The 23,331-nt window shown below is 39.1% G+C and overlaps 1 protein-coding gene across 2 annotated transcripts in view; it reads right to left on the bottom strand.

Moving 5' to 3' along the window:
* Positions 1-181: 181 nt before the first annotated feature.
* CPSF3 (cleavage and polyadenylation specific factor 3) overlaps positions 182-23,331 on the bottom strand; it is a 30,909-nt gene continuing 7,759 nt past the window's right edge. For both annotated transcript variants that reach the window (XM_004005675.4, XM_042245767.2), the window contains exons 4-18: positions 23,035-23,163; positions 21,376-21,553; positions 19,959-20,048; positions 18,572-18,722; positions 15,772-15,947; positions 14,364-14,522; positions 12,956-13,102; positions 10,283-10,435; positions 9,204-9,312; positions 7,769-7,867; positions 6,145-6,239; positions 4,342-4,429; positions 3,333-3,402; positions 2,210-2,306; positions 182-364 (exon numbers count right to left, since the gene is read on the bottom strand). In XM_004005675.4, coding sequence (XP_004005724.1) covers positions 263-364; positions 2,210-2,306; positions 3,333-3,402; positions 4,342-4,429; positions 6,145-6,239; positions 7,769-7,867; positions 9,204-9,312; positions 10,283-10,435; positions 12,956-13,102; positions 14,364-14,522; positions 15,772-15,947; positions 18,572-18,722; positions 19,959-20,048; positions 21,376-21,553; positions 23,035-23,163 — 1,843 coding nt within the window. In that variant the 3' untranslated portion in view covers positions 182-262. The remainder of the gene's footprint in view (positions 365-2,209; positions 2,307-3,332; positions 3,403-4,341; positions 4,430-6,144; positions 6,240-7,768; positions 7,868-9,203; positions 9,313-10,282; positions 10,436-12,955; positions 13,103-14,363; positions 14,523-15,771; positions 15,948-18,571; positions 18,723-19,958; positions 20,049-21,375; positions 21,554-23,034; positions 23,164-23,331) is intronic.

The following is a 23,331-nucleotide window of genomic DNA, read 5'->3' as shown; positions in this document are numbered from 1 at the left end:
CCCAGCTGCCGGGAGCAGATCTGAAGTTCCCGAGGGAGCTGCATACATGCCTAGAAGCAGAATCAGTAACAGCGGTTTATTCAGCAGTGTGAGAATAATGGACAAATTTGGTGGTGATTTAGCAGTATTCAAGGTGCTGGGATAAAGGCCAGTTGCTATTGAAAGTGAACAGGCTACCCCAGAGAAATGAATGTATTTTATTTTAAGCAACAGAAGTAGAGTCAGGCATTACAAAAGGCTGAACGTTGACAGAGAGAGGCTGTCAGTGGACGGGTGTGAGGGCCTCGTACAGTCTCTGGGCTGCCAGTTCCACCATTTCTCGGAGGGACTCGTCATCTTCACTGCCTTCTTCACATTCTACAGTCTGAAAGTGAGAGCACAGACATGCCTTTTAACGCAAGTGCCTAGAAGTATTATATGCAAGGTAAACTAATGCTCTTTAAAAACAACTGGTTCCCGAGGGGGTAGGGCCTTGATTATCAAAAGCCAGAATGGCTGCACTGCACACCTGTGCGCCTGCACCTGGATGCAGAGATTCCCAGTGGCATGATGACTGGGTCTAATGAGAGGCTAACTTGGGAGGAAAAAAAGAATAAAAGGAAAGCTGAGAGAACTGTTTACTTCATAGCCTGTGTTTTGATCCAGCAAATGATACTCCAAGGAATTTAGTCTATGCAACACAAATTACTGAAATACTGTGCAAACAATAGATGTGGTCATCTACTCAACATCTGGCATTAAATTTGATCTATATTCACTCATCATCTCCTGTGCATGCGTGCTCAGTCACGTCCAACTCTTTGTGAGTCCATGGACTGTATCCTGCAGCCTCCTCTGTCCATGGGATTTCCTGGGCAAGAATACTATTGGAGTGGGTTGCTGTTTCCTCCTCCAGAGGATCTTCCTGACCCAGGGGAAAGCACATCTCCTGCACTGGCTGGTGGATTCTTTACCACTGTGCCATCTGGGAAGCCCAGTCATCTCCCAGTTACTTCTTAACTACAAATTACTATGCTGTTTAAAAGAATTTTTGTCACACAATAAATATCCCTCATGCAAAAATTTAGCAATGAAAACACCCTTAATTCTATGACCTACTGATAACTACTTTTAACCTTTCAGTATATAATCTTCTAGACTGTACATATAGTATCATCATAAGGGTATAATACACGTATTATTTTTTCAGTTGTTTTATTTATTAGATCCTACTCTTGGAAATGTAGGTCTCTTGCAGTTTGTCTGTTATAATCAATGCTAAAATAGACATCCTTTTATAGATACTTTTGCTCACTTGCCTAATTATCTTTTTTGGTTAAATCCAGCAAGTCGAATTGCGGATAGAACTATTTATTTTTTGAAGACTTTTGATGCAGGTCACCAAACCACCCTGCAGAAAGAATGCGCCACCCAACTTCCAGCCTCCTCGTCCAAAATAGCCCTGGAAGTCACTGTTCCCCTCTTCTTTCACTGGCAATGGGTCATAGCACCCTTTTCAATTTGTGCCAATATAAGCACAGAAACAGTGACATCTCATGCTTTAAATGTGTATTTCCTTTAATTATTAGTGGATCTGATTTGAACATTTGTTTCATAGGTTTACTAGCTCTCAATATTTCTTCTCTAGGTTCTTAGCTTTTTTTCTTCTTCTTATTGAGGTAAAATAAATCTAGTGTTTTCTCAAAACATCTAAACAGTCAAAGTATATACAGAAGAAATACCAAAGGTGTTATTTGTTTAGTAAAACTGTTTTAATCTTCAAAAACAACTCCTCAAGGAGGATGTACTTATTCATTTCTGCCTGTGACATAATCCTGAAAGATCTGCTGGGTGTGGTGGGAGGAGGCCCTACACTCCCGAAGCCCATTGTTTGGAAAAATCACTTGGATCTTGCTGCTGACAGAAGAGCAACTTCTCTGAAAAATCTGGAGTCAACTGGACGCCACAGTAGAGAAATGCTGAGGTTATGGCACATTATGCAAATAGAAAACAGTAGAGAAAACAGTAGACAAGGGAAATGGGCGCTATGCAGCAATATGCAAAAAATGCTTATGACACAAGAGAAATAAAAAGGACCCAAAACTGGTAGCACAAACATAATTTTTTAAATGTAGGAAAAAACTGGAAGGAAATGCCAAAATGTAAGAGATTTTTGCTTTCACTTTTTCCCCCCAAATGTCTTGAAACGTAGAAATGGACAGCTACATACCCGTGTCTCCAAGTTTATGTTAGCAGTTTTTCCATCCACGGTGACACTAAGAATAGAACCATCTTTTACACTAACACAGTCTTCTCCAAATATGTCCCTTAAAATAAACAAAGATGCACCATTAGTGGAAAATGCTTTACAAATATGTAGAGTACAGTTTTATATATTTGGGGGAAAATAATATTGGAAATAGCCTATAGTTGTGAAGTGGAATACTTATACCTACCCCCCAAAAGTTAAAGTGTCAGTTGCTCAGTTGTGTCTGACTCTGTTGTGACCACATGGACTATAGCCTGCCAGGCTCCTCTGTCCATGGAATTCTCCAGGCAAGAATACTGGAGTGGGTAGCCATTTCCTACTCCAGGGGATCTTCCCCATCCAGGGATCAAACCCAAGTCTCATGCATTGCAGGCAGAGTCTTTCTTTACTGTCAGCCACAGCATTTAACCCCATCTACCCCCGAGATTTATTTATATTCATGTATTTTATTAATTTTACAAGATAGGTGAAACACACAGCAATCGTTTATTAAGAATGTTCCATTCAGCAGGCACTGTGTTAGGTACTTTATATACATTATCTTAATCTGTGTGTATTTTGGTAAGGGGCTTCCCTGGTGGCTCAGCTGGTAAAGAATCCTCTTTCAATGCAGGAGACCTGGGTTTGATCCCTGGGTTGAGAAGATCCCCTGGAGAAGGGAAAGGCTACCTACTCTAGTGTTCTGGCCTGGAGAATTCCATGCACTGTATAGTCAATGGGGTCTCAAAGAATCGGACATGACTGAGCAACTTTCACTTTTACTTTCACTTCATTTTGGTAAGGAGCCCCTTTCAGATGGGAGGGAAACAAAACACAGATTTCCTTAAAGCCCCACAGCTACGAAGCGCTGGAGTCTTCAAATCCAAGCACCCAGTCCACTGGCTCTCTGGGCCTTCAGATCAATTCCAAAGGCCTCCTGTCAGGAGGGGCTGGGGTATTTAGTTGGAAAGAAGCGGTTCAAGCCACTTTACTGATAGAAAACAGTCACCCAGACCAGTTCAGTGGCCTCATCTGAGCCTCACACCCACTGAGCCCCTCCCTCCTGCGTCACTACCCGGCTGAGCAGTAATCACGCAGCACTTACTGGAGCATGATCTCCAGCCTCTTGCTGTAAACGTGCATTTCTAACTTTTTAGAAACCTTCTGTACTGCACCTGGGGAAAAAAAGCAACGGTGGCTTCAATGTCCATATTCCTGGTTAGGATAATTTCCAAATCAACAATCAGAAGACACTTGCTGAGAAACCAAAATGGTTAACTGGAATCCTTTAAGTGACTAATGTACATAGAGCATCTACCTGTGGAGGTAAATTGAGGAAAATGTGTAGTTTTCTTATGTGTCCCCAGAATGGGGGGACTCAAAATAAATGGCAGGTAGGGCTGAACATGCATGCAGGGACAGATACAGCTGCTGTTTCCAGATCTAGACTGAGGTGTCATCAGGTTAAGAAACGAAACGGGAGCAAATGCTATCAATGAAGTATAAGAGTGTTTCACAGAAGGTGCTTCTAGAACAGAGCTGGCATGTGCGGCTTCCCGGAATATTTCAAGCATAGCTTCCTCCCCAGGAACACCAAGGCCGACCGTACACGTGTACCTTAACATATGTTATACTGAATTATGTATAAAATAGAATCAAACTATAAAGGAATGATACAAAGATATTTTCATGGGCGTTTTCTTTGATTAAAAAATGCTTCTTAGCGAAGAAAACAAAATTACTGCAAAACTGCCCCCAATGGAAATTCCGTTTTGTTTAACAAGTTTTTCTAGACATGAATATAGCATATTTTCATATTAGAAATGTTGGCTCAATTCAGCAATATTCTGGAATTTCTGATTGTTTTTAAGAGGACTATTACTAAAGAGATTTTTATTTTCCTGTTAACTGCAACCACATTTTTACAGCACGAATGGACAATCAGGATAAAAAGTAAGTAAAGTATTAGTAATACACATGGTTATTCATATATCTTGAATTACAGGAATGAAACAATTAAGAGATTTCAAGTTCTTGAGGACTGTTTTCTGCTTTTTATTTCACAGAACCATGGGAGAAATGAAAGAATTGAAAAAAATGAAGTAATTCTGTACCTTTCCTTATTTTCGGGTTTGACTGAACTTCTAGTATCACGGTTGTGACTGTATCTGCATACATATCATTGGAAGGATTTGCCAACCACTGCGAAGAAAGAGGCAGAATTATCGGGGTCCAGCCCAGCCACGCCCACAAACTGCAATTACCACCACCCATCCACCGACTGTACGTGGGGGACTATTGCTTCCAGCATTTTGCTGAAATCAACTGACCCATTATTTACTGAAATTAACTAATAATGCTGACTTCCCTAATTTTATTTTTTAAACAATAGTAAAATGTTTTATACCAAGTGCGTCCTTTGTGGTGAGCATCTTATATGCATCCTCTCATTTAACTCTCATCTTCATCATAAAGGAGTAAATTGACTCAAAAGTAATTTGTGTAAGATAACATAAACAGTAATTAATTGCTTGTTTTGGGATTCAAACTCAAACTGCTAGTCACTATATTTTAGTAGCACAGCCAGCATCATCTTTAAAGATTTCCTTCTGTCTCTCATATGAAGCCTAAGATCTTCCGTCACTGTCATGTGCCCACTGCTAGGTTAGGTGAGACCCCCACCCCACCCCGCCTCTTATTATTATCTCTCCAAAGAGTACTTTTATAAGCAATGAGAGTCACTTGAAGATCTACCTTGAAGATCTTCTCTGGCATGTTAATTCTAGGAAATAAAAAAATGCATTCTCTTAATAGTACTTAGTAGCAAGAGCTAAATTAATGTCTCTAATAACTTCTCCCCTTTCTCAGATATGCTTTATATGAATATATTATTTTATGTAACTTCATGTTATAGATAACTATTTCTCTTGACAGTTTTTCAGTTACTTTTAGCCTTATAAACACAATTCAAACTTAAATCAGAGAACTGCAGTGGGAACAGCACTGACCAATCTTTTTCTGTTTGTTTAAACAGTAATATGTATAAACAGAATAGTAGACCACAGCGTTGGGAAATTTACATTCTGCTGTGAGGCAGAGAAACAGACAAGGTATCTTCCTGGATCATTCAGTTCCAGGACTCACTGAAGAAAATCCTTTTTAAAATAGATGCCAACCTATGAAAGGGCTTCCCTGGTGGCTCAGATGGTGAAGAATCTGCCTACAATGTGGGAGACCTGGGTTTGATCCCTAGGTGGGCAAGATCCCTGGAGAAGGGCATGGTAACCCACTCCAGTATTCTGGCCTGGAGAATCCCATGGACTGTATAGTCAATGGGGTCACAAAGAGTTGGACACAACTGAGTGACTTTCACAACCTATGAAAATCAACCATCAAAGTCATTTGGTGTGTGGGTCCTAAATTCTACCAACAGGAATTTAAAATTATAACAGTGGGAACCACATTTACCTAATTATTTCGAGTCTTTGTGGTTTTGGGTCATTTTAATGTTGCTAATTGAATCTTCAGGATTCCACCCTCTTAAGAAGAACTGCATGACAAGTTTGTTTGCTTTAAAGTAAAAATTATATTTTTATCTTGAGAATTTTAAGACCTTTTAATATTACTGAAGACATTCTAGGATACCACAAAATCAGTTAACACTCATATGAGAGGCTTTGGCTCATTACACACACTAAATACTAAGTCTTAATTTATTATTAGTGTCTATGCTATTGTAGCTATATAGAAAATGCCTACCTATGCTATATTCAAAGCTGATCTTGCAAAGAAAAAAAATATATATATATTTTCCAACAATTTTTTTTCCTGATTAGGAAGAACCCAATTTTCTCTACAGTTACATGTGAACTCAAAACATTTCCCCCTCCTTGTTTAGGTAAATGATCTCATCTTACCTCTAATACCACCATTCCTGGTTCCTGTATTACAGTAATATTTTTAAACACTTTCAAAGCAGGCTTTTCTTGAATTTCTAATTCTTCCACATCACCTGAAAAAAAAGAAAATGTAAGATGTATATAATTTTTTGAAGGGGGAGATATAAGGCGGGGAAATGGGAGGTATAAACTACTGGGTATAAGACAGGCTCAAGGATGTGGTGCACAACATGAGGAAGACAGCCAGTATTTTGTAATAAGCATAAATGGAAAGCAACCTTTAAAAATTGTGTGAACATAAAAAATTTTGGAAAAAAAGCCATAATAAAAAATTAAAAATAATCTTCTACAGCATAATTATTTGGTTATAGAGATAGCTGAAATAAGATGATAACAATGAAAAAAATTGAATAACTCGTGTATAGACAACTTTAAATAGTTAAGTAGATTTTATATAAATTGCTAATAGCAACGGAAAGAGATCAACATGGATTATATTACAAAAATTCACGTAACTAGATACAATTTACCTTGAACATTAAACATGTTATCAATTGCAAACTGATGACTGTCAAACATCTATGTTTTTACAAAAGATTCAGCAACTAGCATCTTAATATTTAACATGAACCGTCACTTCTACCTTCTGTCTTAACAGGTTTTAATAGTTCTACAGGGAAATTGTCTAAGATAAAGCTTTTCTGGTCTTCCCAGTAACCTTTTAATTAAGGGTTAATTCAGACATATTTTGAGCTTCCCTGGTGGCTCAGATGGTAAAATATCTGCCTGCAAGGCGGGAAACCCAGGTTCAATCCCTGGGTCTGGAAGATCCCCTAGAGAAGGGAATGGTAAGCCACTCCAGTATTCTTGCCTGGAGAATCCCATGGACAGAGGAGACTGGTGGTCTATAGTCCATGGGTTGCAAAGAGTTGGACACAACTAAGCAACTGACACTTAACACTTTCAGACATATTTTATTAACTTCCTGTGTTATTTTCTAACATGAGGTTCTGAGGTTAAAGAAAAAAAAAGAGGTTCTTCCCATTGGTTTATCTTTTAGCAGCACTGTACTATATCAATTACAAAGAACATGTTAATAGAAAGTATAACTTTGTGATTTGAAGCTCTTGTTTATCAGATAGAGCCCATGTTTTTAGTCTTTGACCTTCACGATGTTCATACACAAAAGTCTCTAATTAAAAATGGTCTAATATGAAAACAGAAGAGGTTACTCTTTACTGACCTTTGGACAGTGGTCATGCACTCTTAAAAAACCTGCTCTATAGATCTGTACTGATGGAACCAGAAAAATTATTTTCATTGAATGAAGTAAAGACATTATAAAATTTAGGTATACTAGTTATAAAAATTATGTAAAATGAAGTGGATTTTAAATACAAGAAGCAAAAACTACTAACAATTTTAGAATTTTATGTGGATCAAGAATAAGAGATATTATGGGATTCAAAAAATGTTTATCAGTCTATTTTTAAAATTTCACCTAAAGGTGATAACATGACCAGGCGAAGTACAAATAAAATTTGTGCAATTCTGACACAATTACCAAAATTAACATCCTTTCCTAGATATATACTCATGCAAAAAATAGAAAATAATTGAGTGAATGTCAATAAATACACACCTGTTAATTTCTGTAGCTGGTAATAGAGCAAATTAAAAGGACCAGTATATGGAATGGCTTGGGTCTGTTTTACAGTGCTCATGGCCAAGTCAGTATAATCTGGAGAGGGAATTAAAATAAATATGCTGTAAAAAACAATACCAGTTCCACAAAACACAATTTGCAAACACAGATCGGGAGTAAAGGAAAGAGAAGTAAAAGCAAAGGAAGCGAGAACACGTTTTTCAAGATAAGGTGTTCCGCAATTGGTTCCCATTCTACATCCCCCCCCTTAACCCCTCCCCTCACCCGACCCCCACCCCCCTCTCTCCTCACCCGGACCCCCACTCCAGCCAACAGTTAACTTGTGCTCCAGAAGGCACTCTCATTTCCCCAAACACATCAGGGCGCTAAACATCTCCAAGCCAGTAGGCCAGCTGCGTTCTGCCATCTTTTCTGGTTAGCAATCCTTCACCACCTGGCATAAAGCCACCTGGTTTACAAAGCTTTTCTCAACTCTTCTAGGCCCATTCTCTCCTCACATACTCATGCACTCTGTAGGTCCTGGGTCAATACTGTGATTAGCTCTTCACAAGATGCTTTCCCTTAACAGAGAGCTTTTCGAGGCCTGGGATTGTGTGTTTTAATACATCTCTAGTCTTTCAGTACCCAGCACAATGTCTGGCATACAGTAAGACCTTACCGAGTGTTAATGGAACAAGTTATATTTTTATTGTGTGATGGTCTGAAAGCTGACAGTTGGCTCATTTCACAGCTGCACCCTAAACACCGCTGTTATTCCTTATTCCTTGCTAAATCATTTGTATTAGTGTCATATAAATAAAATTGAACACAGTTATTTACTAAGATAATACCGTAGTTGGGGCTTCCCAAATGGTGCTAGTGGTAAAGAATACATTGCCTGCCAATGCAGGAGGTTTAAGAGACTCAGGTTTGCTCCCTGGGTTGGGAAGATCCCCTGGAGGCAGGCATGGCAACCCACTCCAGTATTCTTCCCTGAAGAATCTCACGGACAGAGGAGCCTGGCGGGCTACCATCCATAAGGTTGAAAGAGTCAGACATGACTGAAGTGACTTAGCACGCATGCACAAATACCATAGTTACTGCACAAGTAAGGATGGCTTAGCATTTGCATGGGCTTAAACAGAAGGCTCAGCAAGCAACTTAACACTGAAGGTCATACAAATCAAAAAGTTTATGTGGAGAGTCTAATATCATTTCAGGAAATGAAAGTACCAGTACTTCACATGAAATGTAGAAGACAGGCTTGAGAAGCGTCAGCAGTAGCCAACCGGTCTTACAGAAAAGCTTATGTTTCCAATTGGGTCCTCTGCAGTGGAGGCAGGAAGTCTTAACCACTGAATCACCAGGGATGTCCCAGATTTTTTAAATCTACTAAAATCAAATTATATTCGACATTTAATAGTATACTTACTGGAAAGGTCACAAGGAGAAAGTATGTGATAATTAAAGTTTCTTTTAACAAGTATTCCTGAGACCCGCTGGCCCTGTTCTGGTTTTTTGTCTGCTAAAAAGCCCATGACCTATTTTAAAAAAGAAGAAAAAGAGCCCAAAACAATTTGAAGAGAACAGAATCTTGTGAAACACAATTAACAATTCAGGGACTCAATCATAATGATGACCATTTGAACCTTTCCATTAAACTATCCCCTGGAAAGTTCTGTGAACAGTGAGATTCAGGATACAATACAACCATTGGCTCTACTTTGCAAGAAAAGCTTTACATCCTTATTTCTGCAAATTTTCCTCAATCTGACTGCAAGAAATGATATTTATCAAATGGCTTTCTGGAATTTGGCTCATGTACTAAAAGAATTCTGTCAAGTTGCTCGTTAACACACTTGATATTTAAAGCTTCAGACAGATCACGAAAAAGCTCACGTTAGCGGTATCTTAAAAAGACTTTTGATGAACAGGAGGTAAAAATGCAGACTTCTTACAGCATCCCACTAAAATTCCAGGTGAAGATTTTTTTTCTCAACTATTTCTTTTTTAAATTGTGAAAATCTTACATTTCATCAAAAATGATTAACTCCTGAAAAGACAAATTTTTATAAATTCCATCGTATCCACAGACATTATGTCTAAACATGGGCCTATCTTCAGTTTCTTAGGGAGAATGCCAGGAGGTAGACAGAATACTGTATTGGATGTAGTAAAAAATAGTAGTGGGAAAAACAAAACCGTAATGGACATTTGTTTACTGTCTGATATGGGTACGCAAAGTAACTTGGGAATGTGGATTAAAAGCTATGAAACTCAAAATCTAATTTATTTGAAAATTTTCCACATGAAAAAACATATTAGTGGAAACAGAAAAAGCCTAAAAACACAAGGATAAAGTCTTACAGTATTAATATACTGAATAGACGGAAATCATCGTTGAGCACATTATTCTGAGTCGATTAAGAGCTGGATTTTCTTAATATACATTTCCCTAAAGGGATTATGAACTATTAGGAATGGATAGGATTAAAAACCATAACCTTTTACCTTGGCTAGTTTTTCTCCCCTGAAGTTCAAGGTCACTGCTTCTGTATTCCGGGGATTATGAACCTCTATGTGAACTTCATCATTATCTTCATATTCTCGAATGAGGGCTGCTTTCAATCTGGCCATTTCATTCTGTTCTCCATGGACTAAAATCTACAAAGCATAAATTTTAAAAGAGCATAGGGAAGCATCCTTAGTTCAGGTTAATGTTGGCCTTTATCTGAATTGGTTATTATATGAAATGGAGACATACTTGAAGTCATTAAACTTAACTACATTTAAGGATCCCCAGTCAATCAAACATGTGTGAGGTTTTCATTCTATTTGGCTTATTTCAAGAGGGAGTAAAGAAATCTCTTTTCCATTCCAGCATTTGCCACTAGTGAGACATACACCTTTATGGAAGATGACTTTTTCTAGAAAGGGGCTGGACAAGGTGACTTCTATAGTCTCTACCCACTTTAAATGTACAGGGTTCTTGCATGCAACTACTGCTACTCTTACTGTCTCAGAAAACACCCAGAGTTTTCTTCAGGTTTCTTAATATAAGACTATCAAAAGAAGCTTTCTATGGAAAAAAAATGACTTCTGATGCTTTCTTCTATTTCTTAAAGTAATGCCATATAAAATGTTTCACAAGCAAATGGAATGATGTTTCAGAGAGGTATTTACAAGTATTGCATTAGCTAATAGTCTTTCTAATTGAAAGAAGCTTGCCCAGTGTCACTGCAGGCAGAGGCATATGGCCTGGAGACGATGAGCCCCAGCTCTAGGGCCTGGCTGCTGTCACACAAATCCTGGCATTGCCACTTACTAGCTGTGTAACTTTGGGCAAATTATTTAACATCTCATTGCCTCGTCTACAGAACCACTGTTGGTTGTGAGGAGTAAGCAAGCTGATATATACAAAACACTAGCACAGTGTTTGGCACATAGTAAATAATCAATAAATGCTAGCTGTTGATACTGTTACCACCAGTACTATTACTAGTTTATCGTGTGGGCAGACTTTTGCTGAGACTTGGCTACTGGAGGAGGGTAAACATCAAATCCAATTCAGGGATTTAAACCGACAGCAGAGTAGACTCTGGAGAGCAACACAATGGGATTGAGTATGAGGGGGTGATTCCAGAGAGAAAGTGCAACACAGCTTTTCCTCCATGGCTTTAAAATCTGGGAGAATATCCGTAAACCACACACAGTAATAGACACCCATGAACAGCCTACACTTAACTCATATAAAGTCAACCACACACAGTAGTAGATACCCATGAACGGCCTACACTTAACTCATATAAAGCCAACCACACACAGTAGTAGACACCCCTGAATGGCCTACACTTATAAAGCCAACCACACACAGTAGTAGACACCCGTGAATGGCCTACACTTAATTCATATAAAGCCAGTAGGAGAGGGGCTTTTTCCACCAAAGAATCTGCTCATTAAGGGGCAGCAGCAACTGTCAGGACTATTTGCTAGAAAGAACTAAAAAATGAACAACATAGGACACAAAATGCTCAGCATCCTTAGTCACCAAGGAAACGAAAATCAAAACTACAGAGATGCTGCTTCACCCTTACTAGCATGGTGATCATTCTAAAAAGGAAAGTAACAAGCTGACAAGAATATGGAGAACTGGAACCCTTGTGCATTGCTGTGGGAATGTAAAATGGTGTAACTGCTGTGCAAAACAGCTCGGTGATTCCTCAAAAGTTAAACATAGAATTAGCCCACAATCCAACAGTTCTACTCCTTGGTATATACCCAAAAGGACTGGGAAAAAGGATTCAAATAGATACTTACATGCCAGTGTTCATGGCAGCATTATTTACAATAGTGGAAATGTCAACACGAATTATAAAAGGTGGAAACAACCCAAGTGTCCATCAACAGACGAATAAACAAAGCACGGTATATACGTGCAATAGAATATTCTTCAGCCATAAAAAGGAATGGAGTTCTGATACATGCTGCATTCAGAGAGGCTACTCCATTACTTCATCCATTTCCTCACCTCTCATCTTACGTTCTGTAAGTGCTCCTCTAAGTTAAGAAACTTTTATTTAGTTTAACTATCTCCAGCCCCACCAAAATATAACTATTACCATCAAAATTACATAAAACTTAAGGAGCTGCGCAATGTATTTCATATCTAACTGCATCGTTAACTCTTACTATGATGGCTTGCCTCTCTCCTCTCTCCACATTAAGAGGCATTTCCTATGCCAGGCCCCATGTTACATGCTTTAAATATATGTTCTCTCATTTAGTTTTCGTAAGAACTTTAAGAGGTGTTATTATCCCCATTTACAGATGAGCTAAGGAAAGGTTAAGTCACTTGCCCAGGACTACAGGGCAAGTAAGGGATGGAGATGGGATTCAAAACAGTCACACTGTGAAGTCAGTGCTCTTAAGTTACTGGGGAGACAGCAGAAAAATAAGGGAAAGGAAGCTGAGCTGGTAGATCTGAGCCAGAGATCCCGTGTGAAATGGACAAAATGAAAGCGCACAGCTTGCCTAACTCAAAGGGAAGTGGTGAAGGTCAGATGTAAGGGCACGAGGCCTGTGATGAGAGCACTACTGTCAGGGCAGGGCTGCTCTGAGGACCAGCTGCTGCTGGGCCAGCCTCTTCCTGAGCCTTTAATGCTAAAATCAAATGCATACACTAACCACGTGAGGCGGCTTCAAAGCACGTATAAATTCACTGGTTTGCTGGTAATCTGTGTGCGCAGAGAAAGAGATGTAATCAACAGACATTTTCAGAGGTAACTTCTGCCCGGACATGGTAGTGATTTCTTCTGGTTCAGACATGATATGCTGTTATAAACAAAGAATAGTAAATAAAACACATAAACTCTCTAATTAGAAAACAAAAGGTATGTTTTCTACTTTTTCACCTAGCCACAAACTCATGCTAATTTAGGACCTTTAGCACAAAAAGCATTCTAATACTATTGACTCAGTCAATATCAAATATTTATTTTCTCAATCAAGGAAATATTTAATCAGGAAAGTAAGCAGATTAACAAAAGTTCAGTGAATGCGGAGTCCTACAAGGGAGAATTTTGTCTTGTGGTTGGAAAAGCACACTTGCATCCCCAACCATCTGCCCTGAAAAGTCCCTTTCCAGGTGAGAGGATCTGCATAAAAGACTGAAGTATTTCTACTCTGAAATCTATGTTAGATACACAGCCAACACTAAGTGTTTAGCAGAACAAGATAAAGTAATAAAAACGATCTGAGCTGGGAATCATAATGTGTTTATTAGTTATCAATAAGAGAATGTGATGCAGGAATGTTCAGAATCTGCCTCTCAAGCTTTGCACATCAGTGTCTACATCCCTCAGTTACTGTCAACCATTTAAAAAAATTTATTATTCATCTTTGGCTGTGCTGGGTCTGGGTTGCTGCATGGGCTTTTCTCTAGTTGCGGGGAGCAGGGAAGACTCTAGGCGCAGTGCGCAGGCTTCTCAACGTGACGGCTTCTCTTCTTGCGGAGCACAGGCTCCAGGGCCCACGGGCTCAGCAGTTGTGGCTCCTGGCTCCACAGCACAGGCCCAATAGCTGTCGCACAGCTATTGGCACTGCTCTGTGGCATGTGGGATTTCCCCTGGATCAGGAATCAAACCGCTGTCTCCTGCATTGGCAGGCAGATTCTTTATCACTGAACCCCTAGAGAAGCCCTCAAACATTTTATATCAAGAGGAAGGTGGGCACTCAACCCAAACATATTATCCGACTTTTCAAGAGAACACTTATGAAGCCTTATGAACACTGATGAAGCCTTTTCTTCATCAGATGAGGGTATCCATTGTTTGTCTCAAATAGATTCCCTTCCACTTTTTTTTTTTTTAACTCTAACTAGATGAGCACTTCTCAAGCTTTCACATGCTTATCCATCACCTGGATCTCATTCGTCAACCTTAAGATCAGCTCCAGCTGCCTATTGCCCTCCTCATTTTAAAAAATCAAGACCTATGTCATTTAAAGAACTAATTCAGTGGAGAAACCTGGGAGGACAGCGCCACCTCTGCAGCCTTGATTAGGAAGTGCCCAATGATCTCAGGCTCTGACTGACCTTGGCAAGCGTGCCTTCTACACAGTAGCCGGCTATGATGACGCCGTTCCTCTTATCAGTACACCAGCTTTCAAAGAGCTCTCTGGATAAACCACTTTGCATCATGCCTGGGGAGGCCATGACCACGCTGGGACCAATGTCATCAAAATGATCCATGCTCTGAGAAAGGAAAGGAAATGATAACAGCATGTTAAGATAAAGCATTCCTTATCTATAAAGAACACCAAAAAGGGAGGTAAAAAGGTTAATCACGTGACTGGAAGGGCCTTGACAAAACTAGCAAACATTTTAAGTCCCTGAACAGTTTATTTAGGCTGGGAATGAAAGGAAAACAAAATGATAAAAAGCCATTAGTTCACACTGACCTTCAAAACCTTCTTTAGGTAGCTAAAAAACCATTAGGAGCATTTTCAGTGCCTAGCAGACAGGCAGAGTCAAATGGAAGGAAGAGTCAAATGGGTTTCTATCTATCCAAGACAGAACTCTGAAAGAATTTCCCCAAAGATTCACAATGGCTTCGCACACTTCATCAGTATTCTGAGTTGGCCTGGAAATCTAACTAAGTTTAACACTGTTTCTAGGGAAAACTTGGGTCTAATTCCCAGGCAATTAACCTAAAAAATACTTTGCGAACAGAACCTATTAATAATTGGAAGACCACTTATAACTTGAATTATTTAGGGTATTGTTATTATGGTTAGAGCATTAGTTCAAATGAAACTTTTTATTTAAATGAAAGGAAATTAGATTTTATTGAATACTCTAAAAAAAAAAAAGACAATTTTCACATATGGAATCTGCTGTGCTAATCAAAAAGATGATCAGGTCTGAGTAAGAGCAGAAAAAATACATAGCAGTATTTTTCTTATCAGGGCTTTTTATTTCTATGGCAGAGAAATCCAAATTATTTAGCAATAGTAAATATTGAGAACAGGTAGAGACTTGGAACAAATGGCAATATTTATATGTTTAAGCAAAAAGGAATGCCAGTTGCAAAGTTTTTGATGTCCCTCAGAAAAATGAATGGCAACCCACTCCAGTACTCTTGCTTGGAAAATCCCATGGACGAAGGAGCCTGGTAGGCTGCAGTCCATGGGGTCGCTAAGAGTCGGGCACGACTGAGCGACTTCACTTTCACTTTTCACCTTAATGCACTGGAGAAGGAAATGGCAACCCACTCCAGTGTTCTTGCCTGGAGAATCCCAGGGACAGCGGAGCCTGGTGGGCTGCCGTCTATGGGGTCGCACAGAGTCGGACACGACTGAAGCGAATTAGCAGCAGCAGCAAAGTGATGAAAGGTAAGACTTCAGCATGGAGTCAACCAGAGGATTAATGGCGGGCATCTCCCACTGATAATGACTTACTTGAGTGTTACTTGAAAGTCCTTCTTTCTTCCACAAGCACTCACCTTCAGGTTACTAATGTGTTTGAAAACAAATGGATTATTGATGTTGATCTGTTTGCGGATTTTGTCATTCATGGCGTTCACGTATGTCTGGTACACTGCCATACACTTCTTGGCCAAAGACGATGCATAGTATATTGGAATATCATGGAGTTCTGGGTGATTCTGCCAATACTCATCTAGAAAGAATTACAAGAAACACTTTTTTTTTTTTTTTAATGTGAGGTGGTGGTTTAGTTGCTAAGTTGTGTCTGACTCTTGCAACCCTATTGACTGTAGCCTGCCAGGCTTCACTGTCCATGGGATTCTCCAGGCAAGAATACTGGAGTGGGTTGCCATTTCATTCTCCCCTTAATGTGGAGTAAATAGCTCAAATAATAAATGATACACACAAAGTAGTTTTTTAAAAAATTCAGAAAAGAAATAAAGCACAAAACTATAAAGAGGTTAAGAAAAATTTAGTAAATTAAAAATTTACTAAAATTGGTCCTAACTCAAGCTTAAAAACACCAGAATTTCTTTCCTTCTTTTTTTAAATGAGAGTATAGTTAATTGAGAATGTTGTGTTAGTTTCTGGTGTACAGCAAAGTGATTCAGTTACACAGACTCTTTCCCACCCCAGTTTATCACAAGATACCGAACGGTTCCCCTGTGCGACACAGTAAAGGCTTGCTGTTTATCTATTTTACACACAGTAGTTTGTACCTGCTTGTCCCAAATGCCCCAATTATCCCCCCTGCCCCACCCTTCCCCCCTTTAGTAACTTTAAGTCTGTTCTCTGTCCCTGAGTCTGTTTCTGTTTTGGAAATAAGTTCGTTTGTATCATATTATGGATTCCACATATTAGAGATAACATATGAATCTTTCTCTGTCTGACTTACTTCACTTAGTATGATCATCTCTAGGTCTATATATATGAGGAAGCTGAGGCTAAAAAAGGCTAAAAACTGTGGCAGTTTCTTTTTTAAACTTGATTTTTAAGTGAAAACTCTATATAAGGACTGGGACTTTTCCTGTCACGTGTGTTAGATTTCTTGCTTTGCCCTCTGGTTTAACTGTTCATATTCTTTTAGATATGATTAGAATTTTTAACAGTGTCGATGCTCTTATATATATTCTTATGATTTCTCAAATACCTTCCAAAGTATACTATATCTCAAGATCACATCACAGCCTGGTATTTTTTGTGTGTACTTTTATGAGAAAATTTCAAGTGTTAAAAAAAAAGACGAATAACTTGCCCAGAGTCATATGGTTAGACCATGGGTGAGATCTGAAACCAGCGGTTGGCAAGGTCATCCTCTCTTATAGAACAGTACAAGGAGAATTTAAGGGACAAGGAACAAGGGTGTAGAGCAGTCCTCGTTCATAAAAGGAATCACAATTTACTTGATGGCAGAGTTATCAGACAGAAACAGCAAATGCTCAGCTAAACTTTAATTTCAGACAAATAAAAGATTGTTAGTATAATTTGTCTGAAATATTTGCTATAATATCAAATATATTATTTATTTGAAATTAAAGTTTAACTGGTGTCCTGTATTTTTATTTACTAAATCTGGCAACCTGATGATGGTGACAACCTGGCTTTACATCTTCATTTCTTCTGCTCCTCTTACTACTTTGCCATGGAGACTTTTCATTTTAAGACTTCTATAAGGACAAATGTGACATGCAGTAGGAAAGCAGAACCCAGAGAAAAAGGACTGGCTTAGGCTTTAGAAAATTTAGCTTCTACTAAGTCCTTCAGTCATGTCCAACTCTTTGCGACCTCTTGGAGTATATAACCCACCAGGCTCCTCCGTCCATGGGCTTCTCCAGGCAAGAATCCTGGAGTGGGTTGCCATGCCCTCCTCCAGGGGACCTTCCCGACCCAGGGACTGAACCCACGTCTCTTCTGTCTCCTGCAGTTGGGTTCTTTATTTACCGCTAGCGCCACCTGGGAAGCCCTGTCTCTCTGAGATTTGCTTTTGATCTGAGGTCATTTATTCTTTCCCCTTATTTCCCTTTTCAGTGTAACAGGGATTCTACTTATCCCTATCATCATACAGATGGAAGAACTGAGAATGAGAGCTCAAGATCATTTCTAATTCTTCACACTGAAGCCATATACATATAAAGCACTTACCAGTTATTCTTAAAGAGTGCATTCCCCAGAAAAGAATCACAGAATGTTAAAAAGGGTTGCTAAATATAAATATATGCACAAAGTGACACTCACTGTTCCTCTTATTACAAACAGTTATACATGCTCATTAAAGTATTTGGAAAATGGAGAAAAGCAGGAAAAAGAAATCATCCACTTTCTCACTATTCAGATTTAGTATCAGGATATCTTTCCAGTCATTTGTGTATTTTCTACCTAACTAGGGTCGGAGTCCACAGTTTTGAACCCTATTTTTTTGGTCCACTTAATATATTATGTTAAAAATATGTATTAACTCATCTGAAACATGATTTTTTTCCTAGAGTGTGATATTTATTGACATAATATTTCATTAGAAATATTTAGAATTATGAAATCTCTTACAGAATTTTCGATGTATTTATTTCCCAGAGGTTGAACTGCTGGGTCCAAGGGCAGGGTATTTTTAAGATGGTGACTGTTCACCATTTATATTCCCAGCAGTGCTGGAAGACAGTCACTGTGTCTCTGGGCTCTTCTGGGCACCAATTCCCTCGTCTTAAATACAGAAACCAAAGCCCAGAGGGTAGAGTGACCTATCCAGGGACATGCAGTGATCTTGACCTAACTGCGCTGTAGGATTTTGAGAATCTCCCAAATAAAAAGGAAAAGGCGTACCTAAAATCAAGAGGAGCTCCTGGGCCCGTCCGAGAGCAAAGACAGGAATGAGGCCTCGGCCCCCTCTGTTCACAATATCGTGGACGGTGTTACAGAACCTTGCCTCTCGCTCCTCTCGCTTCTCGTGGATATGGGTCCCGTAAGTAGATTCCTAAACAACAAGTGAGAAGGGTGAGACCAAGGCTGGTGAGTCTCAAACAACACAAAAGGTAAATATTTGTAGAAGCAAAGTGACCTATGTCTCTATTATTATGCCATTTACTTGAATATATGCTGTTAAAACACTAATTGGAAAGAAGAGTGAATAAAAATGTTAGAATTCAGGTCTGGCTAAGGAAAAAAATCAGGAAATAGTTCAAAAATGTATCTTCCCTGCTCAAGATGATTTTAGGATGCTTCTTTCAGCACTGGCCGCCCCACCAGGAGCTTATCAGAAGTGCCAGAGCCCCAGCCCAGCCACAGTCAGAATCTGTATTTCTATAGCATTACCAGATGATTCATAAACACATTACAATTTGAGAGGTACTCCTCTACAGTACCAGATATAATGAAAATAACTTTTTCCCTGGAGAATTAAAAAAAAGCAACTTCCCTTAACTTAAGGTCAGTTTACATGCTGAATATACCATGAGATAAGTAACATGAGTAAACTGAGTCCACTCACAATACGCTGTATATGGACAGCAATACACACCAGTCCCTTATGCTTGGGTTGCTGAGGGATGCTGTGGGTAGTGAGGAGGCAGCAGACCTCACTTCCACAGATATTCTTATATAAACCATAGGACCAATGCAAATTTATTAACTTGCTCCTCATCAATCATCCCCTCCCCACCAAAGCTTCTGTACAGTTAATTTTATTTTATTATTATTCTAAGAATTGCAACCTACTAGGAAGGTAAGCGGAGAAGGCAATGGCAACCCACTCCAGTACTCTTGCCTGGAAAATCCCATGGACGGAGAAGCCTGGCAGGCTGCAGTCCATGGGGTCGCTAAGAGTCGGGCATCACTGAAGCGACTTAGTAGCAGCAGCAGCAGGAAGGTAAGACATATGCATAAAGTTAGCAGGTGCTAGAGGCCAGGAGACAGTCACCACGGCAAAGACAGTGGGGCCATGCTGTTCTACACAACCTTTAAGATGTTCTACATATTTGGAGTAATTAATCTAAGTAAGAATATTTCGGAGACAGAATATCATCTCTGATATTAGACTAGCTAATATATTTAACATGAAGTGGGGTTGCACTACAAAGAGAGGCCAAAAAATTTTTGTACTAAAAAACTATTTATATCTGATCACAGATATGAAAATGAAATCATGTTAACTTTCCTTGGAAAAAATCCTGCTTACGTTACACTAATTACAATACTGGGCACTAATACTTACAATGATAAGAATATCAGGTTTAATGTTAGGAATTTCAGCTGCCATTAAGTGTCTGTCTTCTTGTCTTGAGAAATCACCTGTGTATAAAAGCTGAGGAAAAGAGAAAGTGAGAAATTAGAAAAGTTAGAAAGTTAGAATCCTGGAACGATTCATTTTACTGTGAATATATTTCACTCATAAATTTTTGAAAATGAAGTGCAATAGAAAAAATAGCCTAATTTTTTAATGAAATGTAGATGCATTCAGTTCAGTTTACTCGCTCAGTCATGTCCGACTCTTTGTGACCCCATGAACCGCAACACACCAGGCCTCCCTGTCCATCACCAGCTCCCGGAGTTCACTCAGACTCATGTCCTTCGAGTCGGCGATGCCATCCAGCCATCTCATCCTCTGTTGTCCCCTTCTCCTGCCCTCATCCTTCCCAGCATCAGGGTCTTTTCAAATGAGTCAGCTCTTCGTATCAGGTGGCCAAAGTATTGGAGTTTCAGCTTCAACATCAGTCCTTCCAATGAACACCCAAGACTGATCTCCTTTAGGATGGACTGGTTGGATCTCCTTACAGTCCAAGGGACTCTCAAGAGTCTTCCCCAACACCACAGTTCAAAAGCATCAATTCTTCTGTGCTCAGATTTCTTTATAGTCCAACTCTCACATCCATACATGACCACTGGAAAAACCATAGCCTAGATGGACCTAGTCCATCTAGATGGACCTTTGTTGGCAAAGTAATGTCTCTGCTTTTTAAAATGCTGTCTAGGTTGGTCATAACTTTCCTTCCAAGGAGGAAACGTCTTTTAATTTCATGGCTGCAGTCACCATCTGCAGTGATTTTGGAGCCCAGAAAAATAAAGTCAGCCACTGTTTCCCCATCTATTGGCCATGAAGTGATGGGACTGGATGCCATGATCTTAGTTTTCTGAATGTTGAGCTTTAAGCCAACTTTTTCATTCTCCTCTTTCACTTTCATTAAGAGGCTCTTTAGTTCTTCTTCACTTTCTGCCATAAGGGTGGTGTCATCGCTTGTGTCTAATTCAAAATGTGTAACTTAACTCAATCATAAACCATCTAGCATTTCAATTATTCAATCTAACTAATGGGAATAATATAATCCCAGAATTTGTCCACAAAGATAACCTTGAGATGTACGCGCAGCATCTTAGAGAAAAAGGGCATGATGATCAGGAAAGAACCTTTACTGTTTTGAGATTCTTATTGTGCTCTCCTCAATCATGATACATAAAGTACTAACACAGGGGTAGGAACAATGATATTTACAAGGCAAAAGTACCAGGTTAATTTTACCTTGTTTCAATGTTTTCACACTTTGCTAGCCTTAGGGAATATTCTTTAGTACCACTCGGTGGCATAGCCCTGCACTGACTTCTTATGGGCAGGAAATTCCCAAGCTAGAGTGTACCTTCACGCCTGCGATCTCGATCATGAACATGGCAGCTCCCAGAACATGGCCAGCGTGATAACACCAAAACTTGATTCCTGCAACTTCCTTCACTTCATGAAAATTGATGGTTTCAATTTTGTCCATGCTTTCTTCCAAATCTGTCTCAGTATACAGCATGTCGTCTGCTGATATGTTACTAAATTTTTAAAGATGCCAACACAAAAAAATTAAGGGTAAGATTTTTATAAGTCTTTAAACTCAAAGAAATTGTCTGTGGATGACATAGCCACATATTTCTTAAAATCATATTGTAGGTGTTATGCTATTTCTAATCTCTTGGACCTTTTGTATATCTTTTCACTCTGCTATTATGAGAAAAATGCTTAGTGTATATAAAGCATGATGTCAAGCTAAGCACACACACTAAATTAAGGCAAAGTACTCTTTAGGATAGCACTTCTCAACCTTTTTTCCTACCCCAACACCTTCTGTGAGATAAAGGCACTCACACACATTGAATCACAGCAGTTTTCCCCATCTGTGATATGAAAAGAACTGTCTAGAAAGTCTAACAAGTTTTCTCTGGAAAATTATGCTACCATACTTTCCGAAGGAAAAAGAGAGGTTAGGGTTAAGGACACAGTCTGGAGCCAGACTAACTGGATCTGAATTCCAGTTCTGTCTCTTACTGTGACCATCAGTGTTAACCTCTCTGTGCCTCAGTCTGAAAAGCAAAGTTAAGTGAAAGTGTTAGTTACTCAGTCTGCCCGACTCTTTGCAACCCCATGGACTGCAGCCCGTCAGGCTCCTCTGTCTGTGGAATTTTCTAGGTGAGAATACTGGAGTGGGTAGCCATGCTCTTCTCCAGTAGATCTTCCCAACCCAGGGATTGAACCTGGGTCTCCTTTATTACAGGCAGATTCTTTACCATTTGAGCTACCAGAGAAACCCATGCCTGTCTCATCATCTGTAAAATGGGATTCATGCAGAGTCTGCATCACAAGGCTGACATGAAGATGAAAGGAGTTAACACATGTCAAGAACTGAGGACTGCCTGGCATATGCTGAGCTTCATTTAGGCGTTAACCAGTATAATCATTACCAAGGATAACTCTTCCATTCTTCTGTATGTTTACAGAATAACAAACTGCATCTTAGCTACCCTAGGAATATACATATGAAACAGCAAGCCGTTGAAGGTTCATCATCTGTGCTATAATTATCACAAGAAGGCTCCAAACTTTATGGAAAAGGAGCAGATTTTCCTCTTGCAGCTGGAAAAAGCTTCCCCAGGGAATCTTTTCACTTCAGACAGTCAATTTGGTTTGATCAAATCACCCAAAAAAAGACTTCAGTAGATAGCACTGTATAATGTAGTCTGCTTTAAATTTTAATAAAATTATGAAATTCCTTATATAGAATATTGCTATCATACCTTATAACTCACCTAAATTTCAAAGACTTAAAAGGATGCAAAAACTACATAAAGCCTTTATGACAAGGAGGTGCTGGGGACACAGTATCTATGTGATGAGTTGGTACTGAATAACTAAATGAGTGATACCCTTGTGAATAAGAAGAAAACATCTCATTTCAAAACACAAAATGGTCTAATATTATGAACTGTATGTATTGGGTTGAACCAAGTGCATGTATAAATCTATTAAGGTAATTTACCTAACTTTGACATAATCTGAAAGAAGCCATCTATAAATAGCTTTTGTAGCATGAGTCATAAATGTTCTTCCTTTGAAACTTGTCTTCTGTAGAAACCAGGGCAAAGCTCCACAGTGATCCAAATGGAAACTTTAAAAAAAAGAAAAAAGAGCTTCTGTCAATTTTTAAAATATTATATATCATATACTTTACGTACAGAAGAGTTCTATGTAACAATTAGATACTTTTAGAACACCCAGAGTAGGTATGTACAGAGGGAAGGAATAATGTATTTAGTTCTAACGCAAGAAAAACAGA

This window comes from Ovis aries, chromosome 3 (genome assembly GCF_016772045.2).
Source record: "Ovis aries strain OAR_USU_Benz2616 breed Rambouillet chromosome 3, ARS-UI_Ramb_v3.0, whole genome shotgun sequence".
NCBI classification, from domain to species: domain Eukaryota; kingdom Metazoa; phylum Chordata; class Mammalia; order Artiodactyla; family Bovidae; genus Ovis; species Ovis aries.
The sequence above is the reverse complement of the archived record's forward strand: the minus strand, read 5'-3'. Positions and strand labels throughout refer to the sequence as shown.